The 22,490-nt window shown below is 43.2% G+C and overlaps 1 protein-coding gene across 1 annotated transcript in view; it reads left to right on the plus strand.

Annotated features, from left to right (window-relative positions):
• The first annotated feature begins 8,513 nt into the window (after nt 1-8,513).
• The window catches only part of LOC100584208 (zinc finger protein 799), a 42,138-nt gene continuing 28,161 nt past the window's right edge, over nt 8,514-22,490 (plus strand). The window contains exon 1 of the mRNA XM_012509592.2: nt 8,514-8,684. Coding sequence (XP_012365046.2) covers nt 8,565-8,684 — 120 coding nt within the window. The 5' untranslated portion in view covers nt 8,514-8,564. The remainder of the gene's footprint in view (nt 8,685-22,490) is intronic.

Below are 22,490 nucleotides of genomic sequence, written 5' to 3' on the forward strand. Positions count from 1 at the left end.
GCCGGCGTCCCGAGGCGGGGGAGGGGCTGGGAGGAACCGGCCGTGATCGGCTGTGGCTGGACCCGGGCCTCCCCGCGGGCGACTCCGGGATCTACGGACCCGGGTCCCTCTGTCGTAGGTTGGCCCTCGGCCGCAGGGTGGGCCTGGGCCTGCAGCCGGGACCCCGGGCGTCCTGACCCGTTGCTGCGCGGCGACTGCGGCCCCGGCGCCCTCTCTGGGCAGCTCCGCGCCCGCAGCCCCGCGTCTCCCCAGATTGTGAGGCTGTAACCAACACAGGTTCGGGGCCCGAGTCACTGTACCAAGACGCTGAGGGCTGCAGCAGAAACAGTTTAATAGGAGGAGAGGGGAGGACACCCCAGATCCGCCTCCCTGAGGGATTTGGGGTCTGGACAGGGGCGGCTGGGTGTGGGGTCATTGGTTGGTGGGGAAGTGAGGGGTGAATCCTGGGACAGGAGGTGAAGAAACCGCATTCTACTGAGTGGGCTCCCTCGTGGCGACTTCAACCTGGTTGGCGCCAGCCTTTCCGCTGGGATTCAGGATCTGAGACAGAACTCCAGCGACTCTTGAGCAGCTCTCAGAGATCTTATCCCCAGGCACAATGGGGAAGCCGGCGGTCAGCGTCTGCTGTGACCTGACTCTCAGGGAGGCGGCCCCGTGAGGCAGCGGGGCTGAGGGCACCTGGTTAATATCTAACTGCAATTTCGCCTCCAGCCTGGCTCGCAGTTCCTGTGAACCTGGTGAGGAGGCTGCACGGTGACGACGAGTCACCAGGCGGAATCCAGACTCTTGTGTGGGGTTTGTGCGTGGGAGGAGCTGTGGTCTCTGTGGTCCTCAGTCCCTTCTTTCTTTCCAAAGGCGACTGTTTCCCCTCTGAGTCTTCCAAAGATGTGGGCAGCAGGGTCTCAAATCCACCACTGTGTTGTCTCATCCTAACTCCTCCTAGGGCTGGCAGCAAATCTCTTGGTTTCCAGAGACTTCCGCAGGCTAACTTTCTGTCCTTAATTCACAGCAACAGTATGAACTCTTTGGCCCCCAGGCGATATTTCACTGGTTTGTCATCTTGTTTTCAGCTAGCAATGTATGGCTTTTTCTCGAAAGAATTGTTTTGGGTTCCTGAACACGGTGGGTCATTCCTGTAATTCCAGCACCTTGGGAGGCTAAGGCAGAGGTGTTACTTGATCCCAGTAGTTCCAGACCAGCCTGGGCAACATGGCAAGACCTTGTCTCTAGTATAAATTATAATAATAAAATTAGCTGGGCTTGGTAGCTGGCACCTGTAGTCGCAGCTACTGAGACTGAGGTGGGATGATGGCTTGAGCCCAGGAGTTTGAAGTTGCAGTGAGCTGTGATCGTGCCTCTGCATCCCAGCCTGGGCAACAGAGGCCGACCCTGTCTCAAAAAAAATGCACGTCCACAGCTGCCAAGTGTCTTGGAGGGTCTAGTGAATGTCATCCCCTGGGTCATTCCTCCCAGGGGACAGCCTGGGATGGAGGGTGGGGCCCCCTGGGGAGCAACTGGATCCACTGGGATGGGAGGAATCTTCTGGTATATAATTCCTGTAAAAAGCTAACCCCTGGGACACTCACCTTTTCTTCCCAACCCTAGTTTCCATTCCTTGGAGACATATGACTGAACAGCCAATTTCATGGTCATATTCCACAGGAAAAAAACCAGAAATGATTTCTGCCTTCTGGACTCACTCAGACTTAAAAGAGAGAAAGTTATATCTAAGGACTGGAGAACCTGCCCGTTGAGGTAGTGCAAGATCCTGAAAAGCACACAAGGCAGTGTCTCCTGGGAGGGTGGTGACCAGAATAGGGTTAAGGGATGTCCCAGGTGATAGGATGACCCGCCCTGATTCTTGGATTAAACTTTTCTGTGTTCCAGTCAGCACTCCTCATTCCTGAGTTTGTTAGCTTGAAAGGATATGTTTACTCTTTTCAGCCTAAATTTCTGATTAACTGTAAAATACATCCTATGATTAGAGATTGTTATTGTATACTTTGAAGACAAAGTATACCCAAAGTTGGAAAGAGTTGGACTTCAGAAAATAAATTGTATATGTAGTTCTAGAAAGAGTTGGATTTCAGAATATAAATGGTATATGTAATCTTCTATTCCATTTTTTAAAAGCCTTTATTTATTTTTTTTTTGCCCCAGAGCTTGTGTAGTATGTTTCTCAGGTGTGTTTGTTTTTTGGATGATTTCAGATGGAATTTCAGGACTTAGTAGTATAACTACTACCAAGGAAAAAACCCTCTTCCATTATGGCTGCAAAAAAGGAATACATTTTTCAAGAAAGTGTAGTAGGTTCATTGAATTAAACATATTTAACAAAAGCGCACTTTTCCTTTTTAAAAGGGTGGTGATTTTGGGACAATGGAGAAATCTGTTCTATATGGGTTTGACAGATGAATGCTAAATTCTGTGGGACAGGACTTTCCAACAGCTAAAGAAGTAAAATATAATTTTTTTTACTATATCACTTACAATTGTTGTAACCAGCGAGTTAATAAGACGCCACACTTGGAGACTAATTAAGAGTCTTTTATTAAGCCGGCGGCCAAAGAGACAGCTAATACTCAAAATTCTCTCGGCCACGAGGAAGGGGCTCGATTAACTTTTATACCTAGGTTTAGGAAGGGGAGGGGGACTCAAAAGTAATAATTCTACAGAAGTAAAAACATGCAAGAATCAAAAGAATCAAAATGGTTACAGAATGATAAATAACTTAAAAGACAAATGGTTACAAGAAGAGCAATGGTACCAGGTGCAAGGTTTTAAATCTTTCATTATAATTAGATACAGGGTTTATGCCAGACACGAACTCAAGGTTTTATGTTGTTATCTCTTGGAGAAAATTCCTGGGAACTTCATACATTGTTGGTGTTGGTACCTTATCAGTTAATTGGGCTCCTTTGAAATGCTGAGGATCTGTTTACCCAGGCCAACTCCTCACGAAAGGGGGTTGGGTGAGGAGCCCTAGTGTCTTGTAAATTAAGGGGTCAGTTGGAGTTTGTCCGGCTTTCCTAGCTAGAGAGAGTCTTATTTACTTGAGAAGCAGGGCTAGGTGATTTAAAGAGACAAGCAGGATAAAATTTAAAGTAACAGGTTAAAGTAAAAACACGGTTAGGCATTTCACTATCATGGGAAATAGTAATTAAATGACATTCATTGTCTGGAAGGGATAGGTATTTGGGCTTTTCCTGTTGCGCTATAAAATGTAAGTGCCTTACAATTTCCTTCCCATCCATAGACATAAACACTGAATTTGAGTGATTTTCCTGGATTCATCAAACATGAGTATTTTGTTTTTAAATACCCATGTAAACCATAGAAGGGTAAGAGAATAGCTTTGACCATGGCAGAGAGGCCCCAAGGCCAATGCCCCCACCTGCAGCTAAGACCAATTTTTTTTGTTTTTTTTTTTTTTTGAGACAGTATCTCACTCTGTTGTCCAGGCTGGGGTGCAGTGGCACGATCTCAGCTCACTGCAACCTCCACCTCCTGGGTTCAAGCGATTCTTCTGCCTCAGCCTCCCAAGTAGCTGGGATTACAGGTGTGCACCACCATGCCCAGCTAAATTTGTATTTTTAGTAGAGATAGGGTTTCACCACGTTGGCCAGGCTGGTCTCAAACTCCTGACCTCAAGTGATCCACACACCTCGGCCTCCCAAAGTGCTGGGATTACAGGCGTGAGCCACCATGCCCAGTTTATTTTTACTTTTTTTTGTTTTTTATTTTTTATTTTTTTATTTTTATTTTTGCACACAAAACAATAAACATTTTCTAAAAGTATATACAAACAAAAAGATGCATATCAAACATATTAGGAAGGTTGCACATGGGAAGACGGGGAGTAGAAATGGGGGATGGGAATTAAAGAAAATAAATGAGAGAGGGACTTTGTATGGATCAATGATAATAACTCAATCCTCTATTTGACAAAGAAGAAGGAGAAAGAAGAGGAAGAAAAAGAAAGTGGGATAAAGGATCAGAAAGGGAGGAAAATAGAAAAAATTAGAGTATGACTCCAGGGTAGACCTGTTTTGTTGTCGCTTGGTTGGTTGGTTGGTTTTTCAGTTGTATTTTTCATATGTTTCGCCATGTTGGCCAGGCTGGTCTCGAACTCCTAGCCTCAAGTGATCAACCCGCCTCGGCCTCCCAGAGTACTGGGACTACAGGCGTGAGCAACCACGTCCAGCCCCCACATTGCTTCTGGCCTCTGTGGTAGACCTCCCAGATGGGGCGGCCGGGCAGAGGCGCTCCCCACATCCTAGACGGGGCGGCCAGGCAGAGATGCTCCTCACTTCCCAGACGGGGCGGCCGGGCAGAGACGCTCCTCACTTCCTAGATGGGGTGGTGGCCGGGCAGAGGCGCTCCTCACATCCCAGACAATGGGTGGCCGGGCAGAGGCGCTCCTCACTTCCCAGACGGGGCGGCCAGGCAGAGACGCTCCTCACTTCCCAGATGGGGTGGCGGCCGGGCAGCGGGGCTCCTCACTTCCCGGACTATTTTTACTTTTTAATAGATATTATTTTATCTCTGCATCTATATTCTGGTTTTCTTTTAGTTATTTGTTCATCATTGCCTTTACTTCATTGAACATATTTAAGATAGTTGCTTTAACGTTTTTATTCAGTGAGTGGTGTCTGAGGTTTCTCAGAGATGGCTTATCTCAATTATATTTTTTCCAATTGATGAAGCATATTTTCATGTTTTTCTGTATTCATAATTTTGTGTCGAAAAGTAGACATCTGAATGTTATAATGGGATAATTCTGAAAATTGGATTCTTCTTTCCTCACTGTTTTCTATTTGTTTGTTGAAGACTGTAATTGTTCATTTGTTTAATAACATTTTCAAAATATGTTTGCACAGACTGTATTCCTTATTTGTTGTAGAAACTGACATCTCTGTTCTTTAGTGTGTGTTCATCCAGTGTTCTGGCAGAGATTTCCTGAATGCTAGAAGCTAGTAAAAAAGGTAAAGCATATAAAAGCCTGACCTCTTCCAGTCTTTGTGGATGGCTCTGTGCCTGGGGCATCCCTTGAACTCTTAGCCAGGCTGTTTAATACTCTACTTATGCTTTATGTTGTGCTTACCTAAACCTACAGATCAGCCAGAAGCGAAAATGAAGGTTTCTTCTCAGGTGTCTTTTGTGAAAATGTGTTCTTTCCTGTGCATGCATGGGGCTTTCTCAATTCCCCAGGATACCTGGGTGCTTTTGAGTACCCTGATATCTGGAGGACATTTTCTCTTCAGCTTTTTCTCCATGACTTAGTCGGTTTGCTGTATGTCTTAATCATAGTCTGTTCTTCCAGTTGGTTACAGGCTTTTTGTGTATTTTGCAACATTTTCATGCAGTTCCTGCCAGATTTGACCCTGATTGTGTTGTATTGTAGATAAAGTAGAAGAGAGAGCCTTGGCTGGGCGCGGTGGCTCACACCTGTAATCCTAGGACTTTAGGAGGCTAAGGCAGGTGGATCATTTGAGGTCAGGAGTTTGAGACCAGTCTGGCCAACAGGGTGAAACCCCGTCTCTAGTAAAAATACAAATTGTCCGAATGTGTTGGAGCACGCCTGTACTCCCAGCTACTTGGGAGACTGAGGCAGGAGAATTGCTTGAACCCGGGAGTCAGAGGTTGTAGTGAGCTGAAGTTGTGTGGCTGTACTCCAGTCTGGGTGACAGAGCAAGACTCTGTCTCAAAAAAAAAAAAGACAGCCTTGTTTCAGACCTTTGTATAGTGCTTAATACAGATTGGAAAATACAAGGCAATAGTTTACAAATAAGATCTGATCTGCTGTCTCTAGAATTAGTGTCCAGGGTTCTATACTGGGAACTCGGGCCGCTGTGTTCAAGAGTGGCATTGATAAGGGGAGAGATTGGGCCAAGGACAAATAAAAACTCTACGAGACTTTTCTACCAGTTTTCATTTTTCTTCATATATATATATATATATATATATATATATATATATATATGTATATGTATATATTTATCTCTCTGTTAATAGTATGGGGAGCCAAATATAGTTTCAAAATTCTTTGTCTGTTTTTGGAAAGCTGCACTTTCTTGGTGAGAAAGTTTTCAGCATTTTTTAGATACTGTGAGTTCTATTAGACTTGGTAATGTAATTTTTGTTGACTACTAAAAGATCTGTTTTAGTTATTTAGGAAGTATTATAAATATTCATGAGAGATGACCTTCTTGCTGGTCGGGACTCTGCAGAGGCCCTAGGTGGCATAGAGTGTCACATGGTGAGGTAGCTGAGTGTCTAGCTCAGATCTCTTTCTCTTTTCAGAAGGACATGAGATAGCTCATTTATTCATTCACCCATTGTGGATTAATCTATTCATGAGGTCCAAACCCTCAGGACTAAATCACCTCCTAAAGCCCCACCTTTTTTTTTCTTTTTTTTTTTGTCTGCCACTTTGGAGATTAACATTCAGTGTGCATTTTGGAGGGGACAACCATTCAAACCTAGCAGTGGCTGATCAGTGCACTCCCTCTGCTGAGTATGTAACAAAATTCCAAACTCTCAGAAGGAAGATGGGAGTTAACGAAATACTATATTTTTTTGCATGAACAATTTAGGCACACTCCACCCCTGTTATTACGCTCATGGGGCCCTCCCCTAAATACATTGTCTAGACACCATGAAAGGCCCAACTTGGTGAACAAGCATTTGTAAGGACACGCAGTCTCAGCACTGCTAATGGTAACTCCCTTTTGCACAATAAGTAGTAGGACTTTATCGTGCCAAGGACTGCAGACCCACTGTGGAAATAGACGTTAGGGGTGATCCAGGCTATGTGATTCACTCACTTAGTTCGCCAGCAAGTGGCATGTTTCTATTCCACTATTAATTTACCAAACATGTTTAACTGTAGCTTCAGAGTTACTGTGTAGGAGAAAGTGAGTGTAGACAGAGAATAAGAGCGGGTTTACCATGTCATTGAATAAAATGGTTGGAAACCACAGCATCATGTGAAATTTATGAAGTGAGTATAGATTCTCAGTACTGTGATTTTCACCCTTCCTCCTCTGTACATGTGGGATGGATCAGTCCTCAGTGGCTTTAGAGGACGTGGCTGTGAACTTCACCCGAGAAGAGTGGGCTTTGCTGGGTCCTTGTCAGAAGAATCTCTACAAAGATGTGATGCAGGAAACCATCAGGAACTTGGATTGTGTAGGTAAGGATGACGTCGCATTTCCACTTATTTAATTGGAGACATTTGTTTCTTGGTCATTCATGCTGTTCAAAGATTTGGAATATGGAAAGGGGATATGGTTGGCCCTGGAAAAAAAAAACAGGGTTTAGGGGTGCCAGCTCCTGTAGCAGTTGTACATCTTCATATAAGTTTTTGTCCACATCTTAGCCTACTATTGATGGGCAGCATTATCAGTCACATAAGCAGTGATTAATACATATATTTATGTCGTATTATTACATCCTATATTCTCACAGTAAAGTAAGCTAGAAACAGAAAATGTTAAAAAAAAATCATGAGGAAGAGAAACTATATTTACTGTTCATTAAGTGGAAGTGCATCCTTAGAAAGGTTTTCATCCTCGTTGTCTTCACATTGAGTAGGCTGAGTAAGAGGAGGGGCTGGTCTTAGTGTCTTGGGTAGCAGAGACTGAAGAACATTCATATATATATGTATATACAAATGGACTTGTGCAGTTCAAACCTGTTTTCCAAGAGTCAGCTGTACTTCAGTGAATGCATTTTTCACGATTGCAGTGTACGTCAAAATCTTACTGTTTGTCTATAATTTTGTAAAAATTTATAATGATTTTTCTGGGTATACCTTTTAGGAATGAAATGGAAAGACCAGAACATTGAAGATCAATACAGATATCCCAGGAAAAATCTAAGGTAATTTACACTCACAAGAGAAAGATATGTCCCTGGAGCCGTCCTGAGAATGACATGAAAATTTAAAAACAAGCAAAGAAAATGAACAAGCCTAGCTTAAATTTATTTATTCTTAGAAAATTTTCTCTAAAACATATACTTAAATGTTTCATAGCTGTTCAGTGTTTGTAAAATAGTTCCCATGGCAACAATATTATGAATCCACATATGAAATCATTGTCTTGAGAACACCTGGGGTTGAGTTACCTTGCACAGCATTCCATCCATTCACGTTCAAGCAGGACACGAAGCCTACACTTTGCATGATAGTGTTAAAAGTGTACATCCAATACTTATTAATACCTATAAAATGATTTATAGACTGACCTTTAGTGATACATTTCCCATTTTTTACAGGTGTCGTATGTTAGAGAGGTTTGTTGTAAGTAAAGGTGGAAGTCAATGTGGAGAAACATCTAGCCAGATTCAGGATAGTATTGTGACCAAGAACACTCTTCCTGGAGTAGGCCCATGTGAAAGCAGTATGAGTGGAGAAATCATCATGGGTCATTCATCCCTTAATTGTTACATCAGAGTTGGTGCTGGGCACAAACCACATGAGTATCGTGAATGTGGAGAGAAGCCAGATACGCATAAACGATGTGGGAAAGCCTTCAGTTACCACAACTCATTTCAAACACATGAAAGGCTTCACACTGGAAAGAAACCATATGATTGTAAAGAATGTGGGAAGTCCTTCAGTTCTTTGGGAAACCTTCGAAGACACATGGCAGTGCAGCGTGGAGATGGACCTTATAAATGTAAGTTGTGTGGGAAAGCATTTTTTTGGCCCAGTTTATTACATATGCATGAAAGAACGCACACTGGAGAGAAACCATATGAATGTAAGCAGTGTTCTAAAGCCTTTTCTTTTTACAGTTCCTATCTAAGACATGAAAGAACACATACTGGGGAGAAACCGTATGAATGTAAGCAGTGTTCTAAAGCCTTTCGTTTTTACAGTTCCTATCTAAGACATGAAAGAACACATACTGGGGAGAAACCGTATGAATGTAAGCAGTGTTCTAAAGCCTTCCCTGATTACAGTTCTTGTCTAAGACATGAAAGAACTCACACTGGAGAGAAACCCTATACATGTAAACAATGTGGGAAAGCCTTCAGTGATTCCGCTTCCGTTCGAAGACATGAAACAACTCACACTGAAGAGAAACCCTATGCATGTCAGCAATGTGGGAAAGCGTTTCATCATCTGGGAAGCTTTCAAAGACACATGATAAGGCACACTGGAAATGGACCTCATAAATGTAAGATATGTGGAAAAGGCTTTGATTGTCCTAGTTCACTGCAAAGTCATGAAAGAACTCACACTGGAGAGAAACCCTATGAATGCAAGCAGTGTGGGAAAGCGTTATCTCATCGCTCAAGCTTTCAAAGTCATATGATAATGCACACTGGAGATGGACCTCACAAATGCAAGATATGTGGGAAAGCCTTCGTTTATCCCAGTGTATTTCAAAGACATGAAAGGACTCACACTGCAGAGAAACCCTATAAATGTAAACAATGTGGCAAAGCCTACCGTATTTCCAGTTCCCTTCGAAGGCATGAAACAACTCATACTGGAGAGAAACCCTATAAATGCAAACGTGGAAAAGCCTTTATTGATTTCTATTCCTTTCAAAATCACAAAACAACTCACACTGGAGAGAAGCCATATGAGTGTCAGGAATGTGGGAAAGCATTCAATCGTTTCAAATACCTTTCTCGACATAAAAGGACCCACACAGGAGAGAAACCTTATGAGTGTAAAACATGTAGGAAAGCCTTCGGTCATTATGATAACTTAAAGGTACATGAAAGAATTCACTCTGGAGAAAAGCCCTATGAATGTAAGGAATGTGGGAAAGCGTTCTCTTGGCTCACTTGTTTTCTACGACATGAAAGAATTCACAGGAGAGAGAAATCCTATGAATGTCAACAATGTGGTAAAGCCTTCACCCATTCCCGTTTCCTTCAAGGACATGAAAAAACTCATACTGGAGAGAACCCGTATGAATGTAAGGAATGTGGGAAAGCATTTGCTTCTCTCAGTTCCTTGCATAGACATAAAAAGACTCACTAGCATTCTCTCTAAATGTATGGAATGTGGGAAAGCATTTATTAATTTTATTTCATTTCAGAAACTTGTAAGAAACACATTGGAGATAAACCCTGTGAATGTAAGCACTTGGTAAAGCCTTAAGTAATTTCAGTTTCTTTCCAGTACAGTCATCTCTTGATACATGCTGGGTATTGGTTCCAGCACTCTGTGAGCCATGTCAAGTCCCTTTTATAAAATGACATATTTGTATGTAACTTACCCACATGCTCTTGTGTAGTCTCAGTTATGTCTAGATTACTTAAAATACCTCGTACATTGTAAAAGCTATGCAAATAGTTGTTCTATTGTATCGTTTAGGGAATCATGATAAGGAAAAGAGTCTATGTATTTTCAGTATAGATGCAGTAATTGTGAGCCTATCAACATAGTATATGTCAGCCAGAACATTAAAGTTTCTTTGTTTCAGCTGTCACATATTGCTTTTGTTTAATGTGTTAACACTTACCAAAACCCTGGGTCGTCTTCTCTCTTGATAACCCAAGTATAGTGATTATAACGATGATGATTCTGTGGCACCCAATGTTTTGATGTGTTGAGATGACTAGATGTATGGCATTGTGGGTAAGTATTGAGACGTCAGGTTAACTTGAATCTTGACAGGCCATCAGGACTATCATCTATGTTGGAAGAACCAACTTGTGATTATAGATGTGGACTCATTTGAGGAGGCTATGTGATACTAATGTTAGGATCTGTTTGGCTTGAGGGCTGAAGATATGTAACCGTTGAATGTTCCATCTTCTTTGCAGATGCTTAGCTATAGGAAGCTAGTTCTTCTTTTCCTTTGCTTCATTAAAAAAAAAATCTTGCGGTGCTTATAGGCATGTTGTTATTTCTCAGGTGGAGTGAAAGCTTTGTTCCATCGTAGGATCTTTGAAGACGATACTTCTTTTTCACCTTTGCCTACTGAAAAACTGTGGCAAACTTTTCAAGTGTCCAAATCAATGGCTGTGTGTCTTCAAAATTTTCTAGCTCATCATCATCTGTAGTGGATTTCAGCAGACTTGGAAGTTCCTAGTTGGTAAGGATTTCTCTTTGCTCTTTGGTGTGTTCCTTAACGTCATCCTCAGTCATTTCAGACTGCATTCCCCACCAACTTTTTTTTGCAACATTTCACATATTCTTAATAACTGCATTAATAGTGGGGAAGCCCTTGAAATCATTGACTCCCTTACTCCATGATGGCTTGTAACATGCATTGGCTGTCCTAGGCTTTAGGGCATCTGTAGCCTTCCCAATAAGCACAATTATATTTGTAATTGTGAAGCTCTTCAATAAAACCACTGTGGTACATTCAAGGTTAGCATCAAGACTCCGTGAATTCACCCAAGGTCAGTTGGATGTAAGTCACTTGAATGGACTTGATGATGCCTTGATCTAGTGACGCAGCAGTGATGTAGTTTTAGGAGGCAGAAATATCACTTGCATGTTCTTTTAGGCAAAACAAAGGGATTGGAGAGATGGCCCGGAGTGTTGTCAATTCTGAGGAAGCCCTTGAGTGGCAGTCCCTTCTCTTTGAGGTATTCCATCACATCAGGTGTGAAGCATTGGTAGAAGAAAGCCTTCTTATGTTCTTGCCAGGACACAGGCCAGCAAGTTTTGCTTTTGTCCTAAAGAACCTGGTGATTGCTCAGTAGACGAAGCCCTGCTTGTTCTCATGAACGGATGCATGGCCTGACAGCACCAGAATAAGGTGGTCTTTCCAGGCCTCGGACCCAGTACCTGCACTCTTGACGGAAGGTACCATTGGGTTATCTTCTAGAACATGCCTAATTCATGACAATAGAAGATTTACTCTGGAAGGTAGTGTCTTTTTTCTGTTTTATGAGCTCTTCTAGGAATGCTGTTGTATCCCTGGCATCAGCCGATGCCAATTCTCCTGTGGTCTTTAATTTCTTGGGCTGCACAGTGTTGCATAGTTAGCCTAGCCAGAACTTACTGGCTTCAAACTCCTTCCTCTTGCTCTCCTCAGCCCCCTCACAGTGATGCTCATAGAGGCTAAGTGTTTTTTCTTTTCTTTTCCTTCTTTCTTTTTTTTTTTTTGAGACGGAGTGTTGCTCTATCGCCCAGGCTGGAGTACAGTGGCATGATCTTGGCTCACTGCAACCCCCACCTCCCGGGTTCAAGTGATTCTCCTGCCTCAGCCTTCTGAGTAGCTGGGATTACATGTGCGCGCCTCCACGCCCAGCTATATTTTGAGTAGGGACTGGGTTTTATCATGTTGGTCAGGCTGATCTCAAATTCCTGACCTCGTGATTCACCCGCTTTGGCCTCCCAAAGTGCTGGGATTACAGGAGTGAGCCACTGCGCTTGGCCTGGCTAAGTGTTTTTTCAAGTATGATGTTACCGTCAACAGGGCTGTGGTTCTGTAATGTGTCCTCTAGCCACACACTTAATGCTTATCCTTAGTTTATCATGAAGCAGAGGGATCATTTTTGCCACTGTAGGGGCCGCTCTAACACTTTGAGGAACTTCAGCTTCTCTCTGCTTTAGTGTGTGATTTCTTGGTTTGTTCTTTTTTTTTTTTTTTTGAGACGGAGTCTCGCTCTGTCGCCCAGGCTGGAGTGCGGTGGCGCGATCTTGGCTCACTGCAAGCTCTGCCTCCCGGGTTCCCGCCATTCTCCTGCCTCAGCCTCTCCGAGTAGCTGGGACTACAGGCGCCCGCCACCACGCCCGGCTAATTTTTTGTATTTTTAGTAGAGATGGGGTTTCACCGTGTTAGCCAGGATGACATCGATCTCCTGACCTCATGATCTGCCCACCTCAGCCTCCCAAAGTGCTGGGATTACAGGCGTGAGCCACCGCGCCTGGCCAGGTTTGTTCTTACCTTATGACGAACTTTCCAAGGTGATAATGCCACTTCTCAAAACATCTTAGGTTTGTGTTTTCTTATTGAGAGACACCACTTTTTGTCCCCTGCTAGCCTTTTAGGGATAGGTTTGACCACTCGATTCCTTCTTAGGAGCCATTTCTTAACATGTTTTAGTTTTTTATATATGACATCTCAAGGGTCTCTGAATGAACAAAACAGTCTTCAAAAGCCAGAACAGTGGCCAGATGTGGTGGCTCACATCTGTAATCCCAGCACTTTGGGAGGCTGAGGCAGGTGGATCACGAGGTCAGGAGTTGGAGACTAGCCTGACCAACATGGTGAAATCGCATTTCTACTAAAAATACAAAAATTAGTCGGGCGTGGTGGCGCCTACCTGTAATCCCAGCTACTCAGGAGGCTGAGGCAGGGGAATCACTTGAGCTTGAGAGGTGGAGGTTGCAGTGAGCCGAGATCCTGCCAGTGCACTCCAGCCTGGGCAACAGAGCGAGACTCTGTCTCAAAAAAAAAAAAAAAAAAGCCAGAACAAAGTTGGTGAACTCACACTTCCTGATTTCAAAACTTATTACAAATCCATACTAATAAAAACTGTTTGGTACTAGCGTAATAACACAGAAATAGACAATGCAACAAGATAGACAGCACAGAAAGTCTAATAAAGTCTAATAATTTACATAAAGTCTAACAATTTCTGAAAAGTCTGCTCTGACTATTCAATGGGGGATAGCTTAGTGTTTCTGTAGAATGATGCTGTTGGGCAATGCACATCCACATGCAACAGGATGACGTTGTACCCACACCTAACATGTACAGAAGTTAAAATAAACGAAATGCCTGAGTGTCCATCTTAGATCTATAACTATGAGATGGAAATACATGGCAAAAGCTGTATTACAGTGAATTTGGCAACGATTTCCTAGGTTTGGCACCAAAAGCATGACCCACAAGGGAAAAAATAATTGGAGTTTGTGGACCTTTGGCATCAAAAGGCAATATTAACAGAGTAAATGGGTAACCCATAGAATGGGAGAAACCATTTCCAAATTATATATCTGATAAGGGATTAACATGAAGAGTATTTAGAAAATGATAAAAAGCTACTAATAAATCACTTGTTATGGAATGAATGTTTGTATAAAATTTTATTTATTTTTCCACTTCCCTGATGTGGCAGTATTAGGCAATGGTTTCTTTGAGATATGATAAGGATTAGGTTAGATTATGAGAGTGGAGCCTCAAAAATGAAAGTGAGCTGTGCATGGTCACTCATGCCTGTTATGGCAGCACTTTGAATGGCCAAGGTGGGAGGATCGCTTGAGGCTTGGATTTTCCCCCTTCCCCTTCCTCTTCCTTTTCCCCTTCCCCTTCCCCTTTCCCTTTCCCTTCCCTTCTCTTCTCTTCTTCCTCCCCTCCCCTCCTTTCCCTTCCTTCCTGGAAATGGGGGTCTCAATTTGTTGCCCAGGCTGGAGTGTAGTGGCGTGATTATCGCTCATTGCCACCTCCGACTCCTAAGCTCAACAGATCCTCCTGCCTCAGCCTTCCAAGTAGCTGGGACTTCAGGTGTGTGCCACCATGCCCAACCAAGGCCTGGATTTCAAGACCAGTCTGGGCAACATGGTGAGACCTCATCCTTACCAAAAAAGAAAAAAGAAAAATTTAGCTAGGCTTCGTGGTATATGCCTGTAGTCATAGCTACTAGGGAGGCTGAGGTCACCAGATCACTTGAGCCTAGGAGTTAGAGGCTGCAGTGATCTAGGTCATGCCACTGCACTCCAGCCTGGGCTGGAGACAGAGTGAGACCCTGTCTCTGAAACAAACTAAAATATATGTAAAAAGAGAATTGAGGTTAATGTTATTACAGAATGGAGAAAAGTTGATTCTTCTTATAAAGTGGCAGAGAACTTGGTGTATCGTGATCCTGTGCTAGTTTTGTGGAAAGTAGAACTAGGAAGTGATGAAATTGGATATTGAGTTGACAACATTTCTAGGAAGTGTTGAAAAAGGCAGCTTGGTTCCTCTTGACTGCATATACTAATGTGAGGAAAGACTTGACTGGAGATGGAATTATTGAGACGGAAATGAAACAAAAAGATTTGGAAAATTCTCAGTCTATCCATATTACAAAGATGAAAAATCATCTTGGGAAGAGAAAACTCTAAGGGTGTGTCCAAGGACCATTTGATAGGAATAGTAGTTTAGAGGACTTAGCCACCCCAGTAGTAAGACAGCCAGTTTGGTTTTTGTTTGTTTGGTTTTTGTTTTGTTTTGCTTTGTTTTTGAGATGGAATCTCATTCTCTCACCCAGGCTCCCGACTTCAGGTGATCTGCCTGCTTCGACCTCCCAAAGTGCTGGGATTACAGGCGTGAGCCACTGCACCCAGCATGTTTTTCTTTTTTTACGGATTCAGTGATCTGGACAGGCACATGCTACCATGCCATTTTAATTTTTTTGTAGAGATGGAGTCTTGCTGTGTTGCTCAGGCTGGTCTTGAACTCCTGGACTCAAGCAATTCTCCCGCCTCGGCCTCCCAAAGTGTTGTGATTACAGGCGTGAGCCACTGCACCCAGCTGGACCTTCATTTTTTTGAGACGGAGTCTCACTCTGTCGCCAAGGCTGGAGTGCAGTGGCGTGATCTTGGCTCACTGCCTCCTCCGCCTCCTGAATTCAAGTGATTCTTCTGCCTCAGCCTCCTGAGTAGCTGGGACTACAGGTATGCACCACCACACCTAGATAATTTTTGTGATTATAGTAGAGATGGGGTTTCACGGTGTTGGCCAGGCTGGTCTTGAAATCCTGACCTCAGGTGATCCACCCACCTCAGCCTATCAAAATGCTCAGGTTACAGGCGTGAGCCACCACACTCGGCTGTACCTTTCTTAATGAGCCAATATGCTGATTGCAAACACATTTATTATGACTAAAGTATTTTCCATTCATTTGGAAAGATATTATTTGCTCAGTATAAGATTCTTTGTTGATATCCTTGTTCTTTTAGTTCTTTAAGGATGTTACTCCATTGTCTTCCGGTTTGCATTGTTTCTGATAATAAGAATGTAATCAATGTTACACATTTGGTTGTCTGTTAAGGTGTCTATTTTCTCTGGTTTCTTTAAAGAATTTTTTATTATACCTGGTTTTCAGCAATTTGATGCTGTGTCTTGGTGTAGATTTGTTGATATATATTGTGCCTGTGGTTTGTTGAGCATTTTGCATCTCTAGGTTCATAATTTTTATCTGTTTTGGAAAATATGTGACAAATATTTGTTTTGAGACAGGGTCTCACTCTGTTACCCAGGCTGGAGTACAGTGGCATGAACATGGCTCAGTGCAGCCTCGTCCTCCAAGGCTCAAGTGATCCTTCCACCTCAGCCTCCTGAGTAGATGGGACTACTGGTGTGAGCCACCATGCCTGGCTAATTTTTTTTTTTTTTTTTTTTGCAACGCAGTCTCACTCTGTCACCCAGGCTGGAGTGCAGTGGCGTGATCTCGGCTCAAAGCAAGCTCCGCCTCCCGGGTTCTCGCCATTCTCCTGCCTCAGCCTCCTGAGTAGCTGGGACTACAGGGGCCCGCCACCAAGCCCGGCCCATTTTTTTGTATTTTTAATAGAGATGGGGTTTCACCGTGTTAGCCAGGATGGTCTCGATCTCCTGACCTTGTGATCTGCCCGCCTCAGCCTCCCAAAGTGCTGGGATTACAGGCGTGAGCCACTGCGTCCGGCAACCTGGCTAATTTTTAATTTTTTTTTGTAGAGATGGGGTCTCACCATGTTGCCCAGGCGGGTCTCAAACTCCTGTGTAAAACATATTGTTACTGCTAGTTTTGTTGTTGTTGTTGTTTTGTTGTTTTTTTGTTTGAGATGGAGTCTTGCTCTGTTGCCAGGCTGGAGTGCAGTGGCGCAATCTTGTCTCACTGAAACCTCCGCCTCCCAGGTTCAAATGATTCTTTTGCCTCAGCCTCCTGAGTAGCTGGGACTACAGGCGCGTGCCACCACGCCCAGCTAATTTTTGTATTTTTAGTAGAGACAGGGTTTCACCATGTTGGCCAGGATGGTCTCAATCTCTTGACCTCATGATCTGCCTGTCTCAGCCTTTTAAAGTGCTGGGATTACAGCAAATATTTTCCAAATTAGGTAAAAACTATAAACCTAGACATCCAAAAAGCTCAACAAACCCCTGAGCCATTGTGCTCGGCCTGAAATATTTATGGAAATATTTTTTGTTTGTTCTGTTTTTACTCCTGGCTTTCAAGGAGTCCTTGTACAATTGTCCCATTACACAGCTCACTGAGGTTCTGTTCATTTTTTTGTCATTTTTTTTCCTGAGTGCTATAGTTTAAATTGGTTATACTCCTAGTTTTTGAGGTTCACTTATCTTGATTTCAGCAATATCTCCTCTGCTGTTTTTTCCATTTAGTGCATTATTATTATTATCATTATTATTATTTTTTAAGAGACAGGGTCTCACTAGTTGCCCCGGTTGGGCTTGAATTCCTGAGTTCAAGCGATCCTTCCACCTCAGGCTCTGAGTAGCTGGGACTAGAGGCATGTGCCACCACACCAACCTCCATCCAGCACTTCTAGATATTGTTGTGTTTATATGTAGTAGCTTGAATTGTGTCTTTTCTTTTGTTCATAAATTGTCTTGAAGTAACATGTACTAACATAAAATTTCCACTTTAATCATTTTTAAGTGTTTCATCCAGTAGCATTAAATACATTTACAGTGTGTTATAGCCATTACAGCTAGTTATCTCTAGATTTTCATCACTCCACACAGAAACTCAGTACCCATTAAAAAACAACTTCCCTTCTCTACACTCAATCCCTGATCATGTCTAGTCTACTCTCTTGCTCTGTGAATTTGACTAAGTGGAGCATCTAGGGCTGGGCGTGGTGGCTTATGCCTGTAATCCCAGCACTTTGGGAGGCTGAGGCAGGTGGATCACAAGGTCAGGAGTTTGAGACCAGCATGGCCAATATGGTGAAACCCCATCTCTACTGAAAATACAAAAATTAACCTGGTGTGGTGGTGCACGCCTGTAGTCCCAGCTACTCAGGAGGCTGAGGCAGAAGAATCGCTTGAACCAGGGAAGCAGAGGTTGCAGTGAGCTGAGATCGCACCACTGCATTCCAGCCTGGGTGACAGAGTGAGACTGTCTCAAAAAAACGAACCAAAAAAATACATAAATAAGTGGAGCATATAATATTTGTCCTTCTGTGTCTGGCTTATTTCACTTAGCTTGTTTTCAAGTTTCCTCCATGTGGTAGCATATGTCAGTAATTCATTGCTTTTTTTGTGCCTGAATAATATTCTTTTGTTGTTGTTGTTGTTGTTGTTGTTTTCTGAAGACACAGTTTCACTCTGTCGCTCAGGCTGGAGAGGAGTGGTGCAATCTCGGCTCACTCAACCTCTGCTTCCCAGGTTCAAGTGGTTCTCATGTCTCAGACTCCCGAGTAGCTGGGATTATAGGCATCCGCCACCACGCCCAGCTAATATTTGTATTTTTAAGTAGAGATGGGGTTTAATGTTGGCCAGGCTGGTCTCAAACTCCCAACCTTGAATGATCCACCTGCCTCAGCCTCCCAATGTGTTGAGATTACAGGCGCGAGCCACTGTGCCTGGCCTATTTTTATTTTTTTATAGACAAGGTCTCAGTCTGTTGCCCAGGCTGCATTGCACTGGCATGATCAGCCCCCCACAGCCTTGAAACTCTGGGATCATGTGATACTCCTGCCTCTGTCTCCTGAGTAGCTAGGTCTACTGAGACATACCTCCACATTCAGCTAATTTTTCTTTCTTTCTTTTTTTTTTTTTAACAGAGACAGGGCCTTGCTATGTTGCCCATACTGGTCTCGAACCCCTGGACTGAAGTTATCCTCCCACCTTGGCCTCCCAAATGGCTGGGAGTACAGGCCTGAGCCACCACACCTGGAAATACCTCATCTTTTGGTCAAAAGTGATGACAAGGCTTGTCAGTCAGCAGTGGGCATTTTTTTTTTAACCTGTTGATGACATGCTCCAAATATACTAGTTAGTTGTTTTTTTCTTTTTTTTTTTTTGATAGAGTCTTACTGTGTCGCCCAGGCTGGAGTGCAGTGGCATGATCTCAGCTCACTGCATCCTCCTGCCTCCCGGGTTCAAGCGATTCTCCTGCCTCAGCCTCCCGAGTATTTGGGATTACAGGCGCCCACCACCATGCCTGGCTAACTTTTTCGTATTTTTAGTAGAGACAGGGTTTCACCATGTTGGCCAGACTGGTTTTGAACTCCTAACCTCAAGCGATCCGCCTGCCTCGGCCTCCCAAAGTGCTAGGATTACAGGCATGAGCCACCACGCCCGGCCACTAGTTAGTTCTTATATGTAGCTAGTCATAGCATCATATTGTTCACTTCATTCCCAAGAATATTTACTCAATCCAGGAATATAAAGTTTAGATATACCAATAGCTACAGTGCAACCAAAACCCAAAAACTACAGAAAAGGAGGTAATCCATGTCTACTGTCGGTAGTATTTCAGATTTTTATAAGGGCCAGGGCTAATGCTTCTGGCCATTGAAGTCCAGTGTTTTGACAGCTATTTCTGTAAAGTCCTTTTTATGTTTAGATTTTTGTATTCCCTTTGCTCTGATGGTTAAGGATGTTATGTATTTTAATACGTCTTCTGCAGTTTTTGCAAGAATGTGGTTTATATCAGCTATAAAATTACCTCCTTGGTTGTGCTCGCTTCAGCAGCACATATAAAATTAACTCCTCGGTTTTGTTCTGTCCACAAAAGAATACTAAAACCAGGAATAATTTCAATGATTAATTACTTTACCACTCATGGCATCATCATGTCTAGCTGTACAGCATTGCGCCCATCCACTAAACATGGAGACAATCACTAAACAATGAGAATTGACTAAAGTTGTAGATAAACCATCCATTTGGAGTGCTGGGAGGGTCAGTGTGGGTGTTGGAGGATTCTGTGAAATTTGTGAGCTTCATTCAGAAATTGGGTGAGTTACAAGTAATGCACTGAGAAATAATTGGATCAGTAATTTTGTAGATGCCAGGCCAGAGTCAGTTGTGTTTTGTTTTCTTAACTCTTTCCCATCTGCCTCTATGTCCAACTTGGTGAGAGATTTGTGTAAGGGAAAAGATTGAAGGAAAGTATTAATAGCACAGGAAGTGTGACTGGCCTAATGTATAATCTCTACAATACTATTTTTCCCTTTTGTATCTATAGATCTTCTCAGATTATGGGACATTTACTTGATAATATCAGTAAAGGCAGTTTTGCAAACTGGATTGGGAAAGAACAAGGTACCATTTCTGGCTTCCTATTTAGCAATCTTTTGAGCCCTATCATTCCCTAGAGATATAGTATAAATCTCTGTAGTATGGACTAGATAGTGAACAGTGGCCATTTTAATAGGGAGGGAAATCATCTGTAATAGTACGCCAGTTATGGGCCGGGCACGGTGGCTCACCTCTGTAATCCCAGCACTTTGGGAGGCTGAGGTGGGCGAATCACGAGGTCAGGAGTTCGAGACCAGCCTGGCCCACATGGTGAAACCCCGTCTCTACTAAAAATACAAAAATAAACTAGCTGATCTTAGTGGTGGGCACCTGTAATCCCAGCTACTCGGGAGGCTGAGGCAGGAGAATCACTTGAACCTGGAAGACAGAGGTTGCAGTGAGCCAAGATCGCACCACTGCACTCCAGCCCCAGCGACAGAGTAAGACTCCATTTCAAAAAAAAAAAAAAAAAAAAAAAAAAATAGCCCAGTTATGTGTCTATTGGCAGTGGGTATACCAGAACAAGTTGTGAATCCACAGATTTTTCAAATTGTGCCAGTTGCATAAGGAATTCCAAAAGCATATCTGGAGTCTGTGTCAGTAGAGGCAGTTTTCCCGTTTGTCAGCGTGCAAGATGTAGTAAGAGCTATGAGCTCTAGGCTCATACTGATTTTACAGTGAGTGAAGAGTATGCCTCAAGTGTTTCATGTAGAGAAAATATTGCCTAGGGCAGGCGTGATGGCTCATGCCTGTAATCCCAACACTTTGGGATATCGAGGTAGGAGAATCACTTGAGGCCAGGAATTTGAGACCAGCCTGGGCAATAGCGTGAGACCTTGTTGCTATCAAAAGTTAAAAAATTAGCTGAGTGTGGTGGTGCATGCCTGTCGTCCCAATTACTCGGAAGCCTGAAGTGGGAGGATTGCTTGAGTAGGGGGACAGAGGCTGTAGTGAGCCAATATCACACCACTGTACCCCAGCCTGGGCGACAGAGTGAGACACTGTCTCAAAAAACAAAGAAAGAAAATATTGCGTAACCCATTGTTATGTTTTCCTTAACAATTCATTTACAGGAGCTATCCCAAAATAGAAGGAAGTCTATGTTGTCTAAGGGCATGTCAAGGAGATCTTCTGGCGGCTTTAGGACCATTTCTATCCTTTCATGACAATCATGTGGAATGGAGTGGGGCTCTCCATCATCAGGTCAAGGACTATAGCAGCCAGACCTACTGGAAAAATTCTGATACACATCAATAGGACAGAACTGAGAGTCCAGAAATCATCCCCTTTGCCATGGTTTGAATGCTTATTTCCCCTCCAAAATTCGTAAGTTAGAATTTAATCCCCAGTGAAACAGTTTTGGGAGGCAGGCCTTTGGCCTTTTGGCAAAGCCCTCATGAATAAACTAATGCCACTACAAGGGCTTGCCCTCTCTTGCCCTTCTGTCTTCTGCCCTGTGAGGATGCAGGCATTTCTTCCCTCCAGAAGATCCAAGAGGAAGGCCCTCACCAGATGCTAGTACCTTTATCTTGGAATTCCCAGTATCCAGGACTGTGAAAAATAAATTTCTGTTCCTTTCTTTTTTTTTTTTGAGACGGAGTTTTGCTCTTGTCCAGGCTGGACTGTAATGGCGCAATGTTGGCTCACCGCATACTCTGCCTCCTGGGTTCAAGTGATTCTCCTGCCTCAGCCTTCTGAGTAGCTGGGATTACAGGCATGCGCCATGACGCCCGGCTAATTTTGTATTTTTAGTAGAGACAGGGTTTCTCAATGTTGGTCAGGCTGGTCTCAAACTCCTGACCTCAGGTGATCCACCTACCTCAGCCTCCCAAAGTGCTGGGATTACAGGCATGAGTCACTGCACCTGGCCAATTTCTGTTCCTTATAAGTTACCCCATCTATAGTATTTCATTATATCAGCAGAAACAGACAAAGATACCCTTTATTGACAGTTAACAGATTTGCAGCAAATAGGCCAAGATACATGAATGGGGAAAGTCTTTTCAACAAGGTGCTAGGAAAATTGGATATTTATCGGGGGAACCAGCCCCAATATTTCAATGTAGGTTCTTTTCTATTTTCCCTAAACGTCAGCCGGTCTGAGAAATAAAGAGAAAGAGTACAAAGAGAGGAATTTTACAGCTGGGCCTCCAAGGGTGACATCACATATTGGTAGGACTGTGATGATGACCCTGAGCCACAAAACCAGCAAGTTTTTGTTAGGGATTTTAAAAGGGGAGGGGGTGTATGAACAGGGAGTAAGTCACAAAGATCACATGCTCCAAAGGGCAATAAAGATCACGAGGCAAAGGCAAAATTAGAATTACTGATGAG

Source organism: Nomascus leucogenys, chromosome 10 (genome assembly GCF_006542625.1).
Source record: "Nomascus leucogenys isolate Asia chromosome 10, Asia_NLE_v1, whole genome shotgun sequence".
Taxonomy (NCBI): Eukaryota; Metazoa; Chordata; class Mammalia; order Primates; family Hylobatidae; genus Nomascus; species Nomascus leucogenys.